General features: G+C 42.2%; 1 protein-coding gene across 4 annotated transcripts in view; it reads right to left on the bottom strand.

Annotated features, from left to right (window-relative positions):
- Positions 1 to 12,374, bottom strand: part of ATP10B (ATPase phospholipid transporting 10B (putative)) — a 357,164-nt gene that overhangs the window by 19,993 nt on the left and 324,797 nt on the right. For all 4 annotated transcript variants that reach the window (XM_043464791.1, XM_043464792.1, XM_043464790.1 and 1 more), the window contains 3 exons: positions 11,010 to 11,086; positions 9,764 to 9,889; positions 883 to 1,083 (listed from right to left, as the gene is read on the bottom strand). In XM_043464791.1, coding sequence (XP_043320726.1) covers positions 883 to 1,083; positions 9,764 to 9,889; positions 11,010 to 11,086 — 404 coding nt within the window. The remainder of the gene's footprint in view (positions 1 to 882; positions 1,084 to 9,763; positions 9,890 to 11,009; positions 11,087 to 12,374) is intronic.

Below are 12,374 nucleotides of genomic sequence, written 5' to 3'. Positions count from 1 at the left end.
AATTCCCAAGAGACAGTTCAGTGGCTTCGGAGATGAGCTTTCTCATTTTGTGTTCCCTTCCCTGGGAACAGTGAAACCATTTACAGTGTGTGTTTCTGCTACATTAACTTCTTTTAATGTTAGATACTCAAGGAATACATTCTGCAGCCAGATCACCTATGGGAAGGGGACAATGAGAAGGGCCCAAGATATCGTGTGTCATCTCCACATCTCCCTCGCCTGAAGTGCTGGGGTTGCTAAGTTGCTCTCTATCTGTCTTTGGGTGAGTATGGGGCTTGGTTCTTCACTGGTTGTCCACAAAGTTTCACCAGCTCTCAAGCACCACGTCTGGCTCTACCCTCCTTATCTGAGGTGTAGAGCTACCCTCGTACACAGCGACATCCCTTTTCCCAGAGCTCCTCCTTTGAGGCCATCATGTTCCCTCTCTGCCCCTGCATCCAGGTTCCCAGCCTGTCCGTGCTGGTCAGACTGCCTGCTGTGGGACCTTTCCAAATCATTTAGGGCATCATTCTGGCCTCTGTGCCTTCTAAGAAATATTTTGATGGCTTTTAGCCCCATGGATTCCCAAACCAAGCCTTGGGCATTCTGTTGAAGGCCTATAAAGATCAGGTAAAAGTGATGCAGTCTTTCTGTAAGCCCTCTTCCCCTTTAACTAGTACAGGCCCATATTAATGTGTGATATAATTAAGAAATAACTAAAAAGAAAAATATCCACTAGTTTGGTCCATCACCTTCAACAGCAGACTTCCTGGGTCACATGGGAGGTAAGTGGCAGAGTGGTGACCAGAACACAGGATTTCCGGCCCAGCACTCCTTCTCTGACACCTCCAGGGAGGAGCTGAAGGCCACCTCCCAGTCCCACTGCCTGCCCGACCCCCTTACCTCGGAGTTCTGGCCGCTCTTGTACAATTCGGGCAACGCCAGGAGTGTTTCCATAGAGATGTCTTTATCGAGGACCCCAAAGACAAGAGGAGGCAAGGAAGTGAAGAAGAGGTTGAAGAAGATCAGCTGCCAGTAGTCAATCATGGTGGAGCCAGAGAAACCACAGAAGAACTGGTACCAGAAGAGCAAGTTGACGTAGCACTGTGGGCAGAGAGCATGGCCTTGTAAGTGAGGGCCCGAGGGCAGCCATCACCAGACGCTGCTTAGGAGCTCTGACAAATAACTGCTCGGACTTGGAGTTTCAATTCCCTCACTTGTTACATGCAGGGTTGCCTAAGGATTAGAGGTAATTTCCATCCTTAGATTCTGCTATTACTATTAAGTACTAACCTTCTTCAGGATCTGAAGGGAATTCTATCAACTTGTAAAGTATACTATGGTGGTTTTTGGAGGCAGGGAGGACAGGCTTTGAATCCTCAGCTCTGTCATGTACTAGCTGTGTAACCTAAGACTAACTGTCTAACCTTTCTGCCTGTCATCTTGCCACCTTTCATATGGGAATAGTAGTATATAGACCATGGCCCGTGAAACCAAAAGGCAGTAAGTAGTTATGATTAGTAGAGCAGTAAGAGGAAAGGTTTGACTGTGGGCAGGATGGCTGGTGGGAGGAGGATTTCATGAGGAGGTTGACCTCCAAACCCTTTCCTAATGGTCTCACAACTCAGAGGGTGAAGAATAAAATCTTATGCTGAAGTGTTACTTTATGCTTTCTAAAGATCTTTTCGCTCAAGACCTCCTCACTAGAGAAGGGCTGGTCACAATTATTGTCTAACATATTGTGATGTGGTTTGGTGACCTGACCAAGGTCACGATACCAGCTGGTCCTGGCATTAGAACTAGAACTCTGCTCCATGTAGCTGAGACACAGAGGGGTAAAGGAATTTTAATGTAAGGAATCATTCAGTAGGTTTGTGTTCAAGCTAGTATTCTCATCTCCTAACTACTGGGCCAGCATTATTTTTAAGAAGCTCTCTGTTTGTTATTATACTACTACTAGTAATATTAACATTCATATTATTAATAGTACAATTATTATTTGAGCGTCTGTTTGTGATGGGTGTGTGCTAACAGTATATTAGTATACAGCACATTAGGTGGCGCAGTGGTAAAGTATCCACCTGCCAATGCAGGAGACGAAAGAGACGGGTTCAATCCTTGGGTTGGAAAGATTCCCTGGAGAAGGAAATGGCAACTCATTTCAGTGTTCTTGCTTGGAAAATTCCACGGACAGAGGAGCCTGGCTTGGTACTGTCCATGGGGTCATAAAGAGTTGGACATGACTGAGAACACACTCAGCACATTAGTAGATATGCAATATACATAATTTGTCCCAACAACCTAGCAAGATGTTATTGCCAATAATAGTACTATATTATGTATTATTAAATATTTAACATTACCTACCTACAGACGAGGAATCTGAGGCTCTGAGAAACTCACTTATCCCTTGTCCATGTTCAGAGCTAGGAAGTACACAACTGACCCCTGAGTTTTCAAAGCTTCTTCCTCAACCACTCCAAGCCCTCTTAGTTCCATCTTTGGATAATGCACTAACAATGCTGACCCAGATTTTTCCATCCAAGAAGCTCCATCCTTTGGCTTTTCTGCCCAGATGACTAGTGGGGAGTCTGAAAGAGACCCTGGTGCTCTTAGACACCCTGGACCTTGCATTTCTCTCTCTGAGGGCTGGGGTCCCCTCCATTGCCGCTCCGGGGCTTCAGGTCACCTCTTCCCACTCTAGTCCCATGATGCTGAAAGGGCTTTTCTGCTATGAGTTTTGATGAAGTTATTTCTCAGAGAAGGAGATTTGGGAAGGAGAGGGCTCAATCTGTTTCCTGGGCAGAATCTGAGTTCCCAAAACAACATCAACCACTTATGCCCTTGACAGGGTGGCTTTAAGAACCAAAGTGGTAAAGTCTTGATACTAGTGTTTAGCAATCACATAAGGCTTTGGTTTCTGTTTTTTTGGCCCTTTGAGCACCTTCTCTTGCTTCTCCCTCTCCAGCTGACTGAGAGAGACACCCACTGTTAGTTCCATGTACACACAGGTGGCTTGAATGGCTCAGATGGGGTGACTGACTACACTAAAGTCCCTCGGCCAGTTGGGGCTGGAATTATGACGTGAGGTTGTAGAATCTTAGGATGCCGGGGCTGAAAGTGACCCATCTACAGACAAGGCCAAGAATAGCAATGGCAGCAATAACAACAGACACTCCTAAAGTGCTTCCTAGGTGCCAGGCTCTGTACTGACCCATTCAGTCCACTTACATGACTTATGAGGCAGTCACTGCTATCCTCATTTTACAATTGAGGAAACTGAGCTTCAGAGAGGTCAAGTCATGGGGCTAGGCTTACAGACTAATGAATAGCAAAGCTGGAATCCGGACCTAGGTGTTCAGGCTAAACAATATGCTGCTAAACAACCAGTGGATCACTGAAGAAATCAAAGAGGAAACATACGTAGAGACAAATGACAACAAAAACATGCTGATACAAATCCTATGGGATGTAGCAAAAGCAGTTCTAAGAGGGAAGTTTATAGTAATACAATCTTATCTTGGGCTTCTAAGCTGGCGCAGTGGTAAAGAATCTCCCTACCAATGTAGGAGGCATGGGTTCAATCCCTGGGTTGGTAAGATTCCTGGGAGTAGGAAATGTATTCATTTCCACTCCAGTATTCTTGCTTGGGAAATCCCATGGACAGAGGAGCCTGGTGGACCACAGTCAATGGGGTCCCAAAGAGTTGGACATGACTGAGCACAAACACACACACACAATCTTACCTCAAGAAACAAGAAAAATCACGAAGAAACAACACAACTTTATGTCTAGAGCAACTACAGAAAGAACAACAAACAAAACCCAAGGATAGTAGAAGGAAAGAAATCTTAAAGATTAGAGTAGAAATAACGAAATAGAGATGAAAACAATAAAAAAAGATCAATGAACCTAAAAGCTTGTTCTTTGAAAAGATAAAAAAATTGATAAAACTTTAGCCAGACTCCCAAGAAAAAAAGGGAGGGCTCAAATCAATAAAATTAGAAATGAAAAAGGATACATGTTACAACAGATACCACAGAAACACAAAGGATCATAGAAGACTACTATAAGCAACTATATGCCAATAAAATGGACAAGGTACAGTTTCCTAAGATGGCTTCACAGGCGAATCTTATCAAACATTTAGAGAAGAGCTAACACCTATCCTTCTGAACCTGTTCCAAACAATTGGAACACTGCCAAACTCATTCTATGACACCACCATCACTCTGATACCAAAATCAGATAAAGATACCACCCACACAAATTACAGGCCAATATCACTGATGAACATAGATGCAAAAATCCTCAACAAAAGACTAGCAAACCAAATCCAACAACACATTAAAAGGATTGTGCACCATGATCAATTGGGATTTATTCCAGGAATGCAAGGATTTTTCAAGATCTGCAAATCAATGCGTTATAGCATATTAACAAACTGAAGAATAAAAACCATATGGTCATCTCGATAGATGCAGAAAAGCTTTTGGCAAAATTCAACACCCATTTATGATAAAAATTCTCCAGAAAGTGGGCATAGAAGGAACATACCTCAACATAAACCCACACACCTATGGTCAACCTATGACAGAAATCTGCAAGAGCATACAATGGCGAGAAGACAGTCTCTCTAATAAGTGGTGCTGGGAAAACTGGACATCCTTTTACATGTAAAAGGATGAAACTAGAACATTCTCTAATACCATATACAAAAATAAACTCAAAATGGCTTAAAGACTTAAATATAAAACATGACACCATAAAACTCCTAGAAGAGAACATAGGCAAAGCATTTTCTGACATAAATCATACCAATGTTTTCTTAGGTCAAGGCACTAGAAATAAAAGCAAAACTAAACTGGGACCTAATCAAACTTATAGGCTTTTGCATGGTAAAGGAAACCATAAAATGAAAAGACAACCTATGAACTGAAAGAAAATATTGCAAATGAAGCAACCAACAGGGGATTAATCTCCAAAGTATACAAATACATGAAACTCAATATATATCAAAAAACAAACCACCCAGTCAAAAAATTGGCAGATATAAATAGACATTTCTCCAAAGAAGACATACAGATGGTCAAAAAGCACAGGAAAATATGCTCAACATCACTAGTTATTAAAGAAATGCAAGTCAAAACTATAATAAGGTATCACCTTATAGCAGTGACTGAGCAACTTTGCTTTCATTTCATAGCAGTCAGAATGGCCATCATCAAAAAGTCTACAAACAATAAATGCTGGAGAGGGTGTGGAGAAAAGGGAACCTCCAACACTGTTGGTGAGAATGTAAATCAGTACAACTGTTATGGGGAACAGTATGGAGGTTCCTTAAAAAACTAAAAATAGAGCTTACTGTATGATCCAGCAACCCAACTCCTGGGTATACATCCAGAGAAAATAACTTGAAAAGATACATGCACTCAATATTCATTGCAGCACTATTTACAATAGCCAAGACAAGGAAGCAACCTTAATGTCCATCAACAGATGAATGGATATAGAAGATGAGGTATGTGTATACAATGGAATGTTTCCTCAGCCATAAAAACAATGATATAATGCCATTTGTGGCAACATGGACCTAGAGATAATCGTACTAAGTCAAGTCAGAGAGAAAGATAAATATCACACAGTAGTATCACTTATATGTGGAACCTAAAAAAATGATACAAATAAACTTATTTACAAAAGAGAAATAGACCTATGGATTTTGGAAACAAATGAAAGGTTATCAAAGGGGAAAGGTGGGGGTAGCTTGGGATTAACATCAACACTCTATATAAAATCCATAATCAACAAGGACCTACTGTATAGCACAGGGAACTCTGCTCAATAGTCAGTAATATATACTAGAAAATTTGGGAAGGAGTAGATAGGATATATGCATATGTCTGAATCACTGTTGTACAACATAAACTAACATGACAAATTTACATTTATAAACAATTTAAAATTGTAAACATTATAAATCAACTCTAAAATAAAAATTAAAAAGAAATAATCTAATGTAAAAAACAAGCTATATTAAATCTAAAAATAAAAAAAAAATACAAGATTTCTGACCTTTGGTCTTGGGCTTTTACCACCACATCATTTTAACTGCTCCACCAGGGATTTTCAATTAGAGACATATGTACAGTACACCCATGTAGCTCAGTGGTAAAGTATCCACCTGCCAATGCAGGAGACATGGGTTCGATCCCTGGTTGGGAAGATCCCTTGGAGTGGGAAATGGCAGCCCACTCCAGTATTCTTGCCTGGGAAATCCCACGGACAGAGGAGCCTGGCGGGCTACAGTCCTTGGGGTCACAAAGAGTCCAACACGACTGAGCACACGTGCCCGTCTGCACAATACACCAGCGTTAACGACCGTGCTGTTCACGGACCTGTGTTGCCCAGGAATGTCTGTTACTGGTCCATGATAAAAAATTGAAAGTCAGCTTTTAGAAACTTATATAAGCAATCTGAGAGAGTAGTTCATGCATGTTGAATGTAGTAAATAATTTGAACGTGTTTAAAAAGATACTTGGCATCTTATCCCAGGTTACAGGTGTGACCAAACTCCTCCCTTTATGGCTCCTAATCACACTCTCATACTTCCTTTATAACTTCCTTACTGCCTTGTGTTTTTTACTGAAAGTCACTTACACTTGGTTTTGGAATTAGATATAACATACATTATAAAATGATGAGTAAACTTCCTGAAATATTTCCTGTAAGGACTCAGGTTGTCAAACATCTCCTCCTTGGTCGGGGAATGGAGTAACTCATAGTTGAATCTTCTCTTTCAGGCAATAGCTTAAATGCTATTTTCTTCTGGATTGATTAGGTCAAAGTCTTCTGGCAATATGTTCATGGTACCCTGATCTTCCTCTAGGGTAGATGCACCAAGAAAATGTTTTAAAAGTTTTCATTTCTTTCCCCCTGTCCCAGTGCTTGTCAGGCCTTAAGGCTTGTCGGGCTTGTCTGTGCTTGTCATATGGGTCGCCCAGGGATCTTTCTGACAATGCAGATTCCAAGGTAGTGGGCCTGGAGTGCAGCCCAAGGATCCCATTTCTAACAAGCATCAGTATGATGCTAATGCTGCTGATCCAAGAACCACATTTTGAGAAGATTTATTGAAACCATTCAGCACAAGTCCAGCCATAAATAAAGTGTTGCTGGGACACAGTCACAGTGGTTCACTTGCATATTGTCTACAGTAGCTAGAGTGGAGCTGAGTGGGTACGACAAAGTGACAGAGGCTATACTTCCACAAAACAGAAAATATTGATGATTAGACCCTTTGTAGAAAAAGTTTGCTAAGCCCCGATTTAGACCATACACCTCACGAGAGCAGGGAACACGTCTGTCTAGATGTCTGCTCCATATCCAATGCCTGATACTGTTCCCGACACAGCAGCTGTTCAATAATTATCTGAGTAAACGAATTACATCTTGGTGGTTCTATTGTCCTAACACCCAACCTGGAGTTTGAACATGAAAGTATGTTTCCGTCCCCCACAGGCCATGTTAGGACCTTGCTTGGTTCTACCTGCTCTGCCTGGCTGAAATCTCTGCACCTCGAGGGGAGAGCACTGAACTCTGTGATGTCAGACGGCACGGCTGAGATTGGGAGCCTGCCTTTCCTCCCAAGAAGCTGCAGTGCATAATTAATTCATTGTTCACATTTCAGAGCAGGCAGCGTTTTAATCCCCTCTGAAATTGGTTTCGGATGTGGAAGTCATAGTCCTCCACCCTCTAATTGCAAAGGGGAGATAATACGGCATCGGTATTGAAATTTTGAGCACGGCATCGGGCTGGAAATAAATATCATTTAAGCTTTGAAAGCATGGCTGGCTGGAAACATTTCCTTTTCTATTTCACAAATTTAATGCAAAGAAGTTGTGCTTATTCACAAGAATGATTCTTTTGGAGACAAGGAGAAAAAAAACATTAAATGGGGGCATTTTAAATTCTAAATAAGCAGTCTTTCAAGTCAGATAGAGACTTGTTTGCATAGACTTGTTGAAATCATGGTGCCATCCAGTTTCTCAAATTTACATTATTAGTTGTCATGCTGCTTATTTACATATACATTGAACTCTGCACAGAAATGCTTATTCCTGAGTCAGGGTAACTATGACAGTGCCTGAAAGCAGGCCTGGGAGAACAGATATATGCCATTTTGTAACTTCTATTGGCCTGATATGTTTCCCTTCCATCACTCTGGTCTTAATCCTCCCCTTTTCCTTATGCAAACAGGATTCTATTTGGAGTCTCCTGGGGATTATTTAAGGGTCCCTGAACTGGATAATGGGAAACACAGGCCCTGTTCCCTCACTTAGTAAGGCAGTGCTCTGGCTTCTTCCTATGCCCATTGTTAATCAAATGCTTTGCAAACAACAACCTCTGGGAGTTTTAATACTTCAGTTGGTGTGTGCCTGCTTTGGGCCCTTATCAACAAGACAGAAATACACGTCTTTTAGAGAAACAATAATAGCTCATAATGACTATTTATATAGTGCTACATGCTACCTAAAGCTCTGATGATAAAGCCTCTTGATAATGCTCTCTGAGGACAGCGAGAGTCCTAGTCTCCCTGCATTACTGATGAGGGAATCAAGGCTCAGAGAAGTTAAGTAACTCTTTCAAGTTCACACAGCATATTAGAGTCAGGCCAGACTAAAGCCCAGATGATCACTGTACTCTAAGTATTTTTGCAAATAGATATTTTTTTAAAAAAATTATTTTTGGCTGTACTGCTCAGTACGTGGGGTCTCAGTTCCTTGATCAGGGACTGAACCCATGTTTTCTGCATTGGAAGTGCAGAGTTTTAATCACTGGACCACTAAGAAAATTACAAGTCCTGGCTGGGAAGGCTGGCAATGCTGAAGTAATACGTAGGGTCTTGGGTAGAAGCCCAGGATTCCAGTCCTAAACCTTTCTCTTCACTCTCCCAAGAGGCAGAATGGGGCTCTTGCATTCGTCTGTCACTATCTGGGGAGGAAACCTAAGCTACAAGACACACTAGCTGATCTTCAAATCCTTCCTCCTTGCAGTCAGAAAACAAAGCTCAATTATGGAGTCCCTCTGAGAGTTACAACAGCAGTACCAATGATAAAAAAGAATGGCTAATTTTAGAGGGTGATCACTGCATGCCAATCACTTTCTACACAAGCTGTATTTTCATCTTTATAGCAAGTATATGAGAAAGTTACTATCACCATCCCTATTTTTCAGACGGGGAAATGAATGTATGAAGTCATTACCGAATACAGGAACCTCTATTTGAATCAAATCTGATCTGACTCCAGAGTCCATGCTTGGAACTACTCACAATACTGCCTATGTGCCACATGCTTTCCAGACAGCATTGCTAGTCTTTGCAATAACCTCACCGAATAGTACTAGCCCCAATTTTATCAAAGAAGAAACTGAGGCCCAGAGAACTGAATTGTCTTGCCAAAGGTTCCCTGGTGGCTCAGATGGTAAAGTGTCTGCCTGCAATGAGGGAGACCTGGGTTCGATCCTTGGGTCAGGAAGATCTCTGGGAGAAGGAAATGGCAAGCCACTCCAGTACTCTTGCCTGGAAAATCCCATGGATGGAGGGGCCTGGTAGTTTTCAGTTCATGGGGTTGCAGAGAGTCGAACACGACTCCATAAGTACAAGGTCACTGAGCTGGTAAGGGACAGTTGCAGGATTCAAAATCCAGGTCAGCCTGACTCGTTCCCTTATGCCGAGATGCTTTGTCTGCCTGGGTGGGAGGGAGGTTGCAGCCGGGCTACTTACCACGTTCTTGTAGAAGTAGTATACCACCATCCTGGCCAGGCGTGAGTAACACCAGTGGCCATGTACAAGCAGCAGCTTCTTGAGGTGTCTGAAGCGGGAGATGGCAAAGTCGCTGGACATGACGGCCTGAGAGGCAGAGCAGACATATCAGCTTCCTTCCACGGCTGCTAATGGACCAAAGAGGCTCCCCTGAGGGTGGCGCTCTGTTCTAAGGTCTGCAGTAGGTAAGGCCTGAAAGACCCTTTGTCACATACAGCACCCTTGAGTGACTTTTTAGACTCTGACACCCCACCCTCTCCTTTGGGAAATCCGGATCTCACTAGAATCCAAGGAGGGCGGTCAGAAGGGGCCAGTGGTCTGGTCTGGCTCTTCCCCTCCTTTCACTTATCCAACAAGCATTTCCTGTGAACCAGTGTGTGTTGAGCACCATGCTAGGCATGTGATGGTTGCCCAGAGACTGGGGGCTTCTGTGCAAATTATCCTCAAACTTTTTCAATACTGTTGGCTACCTCCCGAGGCAGGCCTTCCACCCCAGTCTCAGGTGGAGCTGCTGGTTGGATAGCTGTCCCTTTCTGCAGAGCCAAAATGTGTCTTCTGCCCTCGGGATGACTCAGAACTAGGCCCAGTTCATATTACTTTTCAGAGTAGGAGGTTTGGACATGCCTGGTTACAAATCCTAGTCAGAGTCTTGGTCGAGGTGTTTAACCTCTCTCAGCCTCAGTTTCCTCATCAGAAAAAAGTGGAATAACAATCCCTAACACACAGGGTGGTAGTGACTACTGAAACTGGGATAATAAATGTGAAGTGCAAATAGAGTGCTGGCCTGTGATAGACACTCAAAAAGTGACAGTGTTCGTTCCTCCTCACCAGCAAATTTAGGTAACACCTAATGTCTGTGCTGGTGGTGGGAACACACACAGTTGTTAAGGGTTCAGAACTACAAAGTGGGGTCTGTCTTAATGGGGAACACAGCAGCTCAAGTTAGGATGCTTGTTCCAGGCTGAATTTTGAGTAATTTTGGCTGTCTGTAAAAAGCCAAGCATCCTTTGATCCCTATTCTGAAAGACTGGCCACTAGGGATGTGGTGATAGAGGTTATATATAGGCAGGGAAGTCCCCTGCCTCTCAGATGATAATTCTGCAAAGCTCTTTAGGAGTTCCTCCAGCACTGAGGGGGAATTCCTTAATTCACCAATAAGGATAAAGGAGAGTAAGCAAGTAACAAGAAGAGTTGAAGGAAATGATACCTGCATGCCTTCCTGTCCAGATATTCCAATCCCAATATCAGCAGCCTGAATCATGCTTACATCATTTGCTCCATCACCTGAAAGGAGAGTAGTCATGAGATCCTGGTCCAACTGCTGTGAGACAATGGGAAGTTTTATGTAAGTGACTCTAGATTGTCTCCATTTTCATATAATTGAATCCTTTTAATGTTGCTTTGAATAGTCCTCTGGAAAAGCCATTGCTACAGTCACTTAGCCTAAGAGATGTCTTTTCTTCTTTGGACAAGAAACCCTACTTTTCTTTTATTGTTCAACAAATACATACACACACTTGCCGCCTTTCATACCAGCACTGTCAAATGGATTTTTGTGTGATAGAAACGTCCTGTTCTTTACTCTCCAATTTGAAAACCGTTACGCTCCTATGAACACTGAAATGTGGCTGGTGAATTTCTGTTTAATTTGAAGTGTAATGTTAAATAGCTACATATAGCAGGTGGCAACCATTTTGGATAGCACAGTTCTATAGACAGTGAGATCTTTTTCACAAGCCTGGCTTTTTCCAATGCCTTATCCTTCAGACCAAAGTTAAGCAAACTTTTTCTGTAAAGGGCCAAATAATAAATATTTTAGGCCTTGTGGGCTAAGATGCAATATTGAACAACTGTTCTTTCTGAATGACAAATAGATTTTTACACATTTTACCAGTAAAAACACAAAATCCATTCTTAGCATCTCTACAGAAATATGCAGTGGGCTGGATTCAGCCTGAGGGCCACAATTTGTAGACTGAAATGACTTCCTTTCTCTCCTGGCCCCACCTGTTTTTCCAGTAGGTTCTCATAATAATGTGGAAATATATGATATTACAAAGAATATGCAATTGGAGAGAATTTTCTCCTAATTGTCTGGCAACAAAATTTATTAATCTTAAAAATGTTGTCACTGTAACTAGCTGTTACTCTTCTAATGATTTTTTCCTTGGTAGCATAGCAGTGCATAGTTTTCATCTTTCCTGTGGCAGAACAAATCTACCCTTTAACCTCTTCTGTTGGCAAGCCAGGGGAAGTAGAGGTGTGGAATCCTATTTTTCGCCCTGCTGGTGGGGCGGTGTTTGTTTCTGCTGCGGTGGCACTGAAGCCAGCCCTTTACTTCAGGGAGTTGATCCTGGGCTATTGCCTTAAATGTGTCTGCAGCTTTCAAGAGGACAGTTTAGGGAATAAAATTAGGATGCAGTTGGTAAAACTTTGCTCCCTGTATTCTTTCTGCATATCCCCTCCTTTTTTTTTTTCTCCTGGTTTTGAACTGCTTTTACCTGAAGACCAAGAGGGAAAAAAAACAAAAACCAACCCCCTACTCCCACTAAAAAACAAAAAACCAACAACA

Source organism: Cervus canadensis, chromosome 4 (assembly GCF_019320065.1).
Source record: "Cervus canadensis isolate Bull #8, Minnesota chromosome 4, ASM1932006v1, whole genome shotgun sequence".
In the NCBI taxonomy this organism is placed as follows: Eukaryota; Metazoa; Chordata; class Mammalia; order Artiodactyla; family Cervidae; genus Cervus; species Cervus canadensis.
Note: the sequence above shows the minus strand (reverse complement) of the source record. Positions and strands in the feature narration are given on the sequence as shown.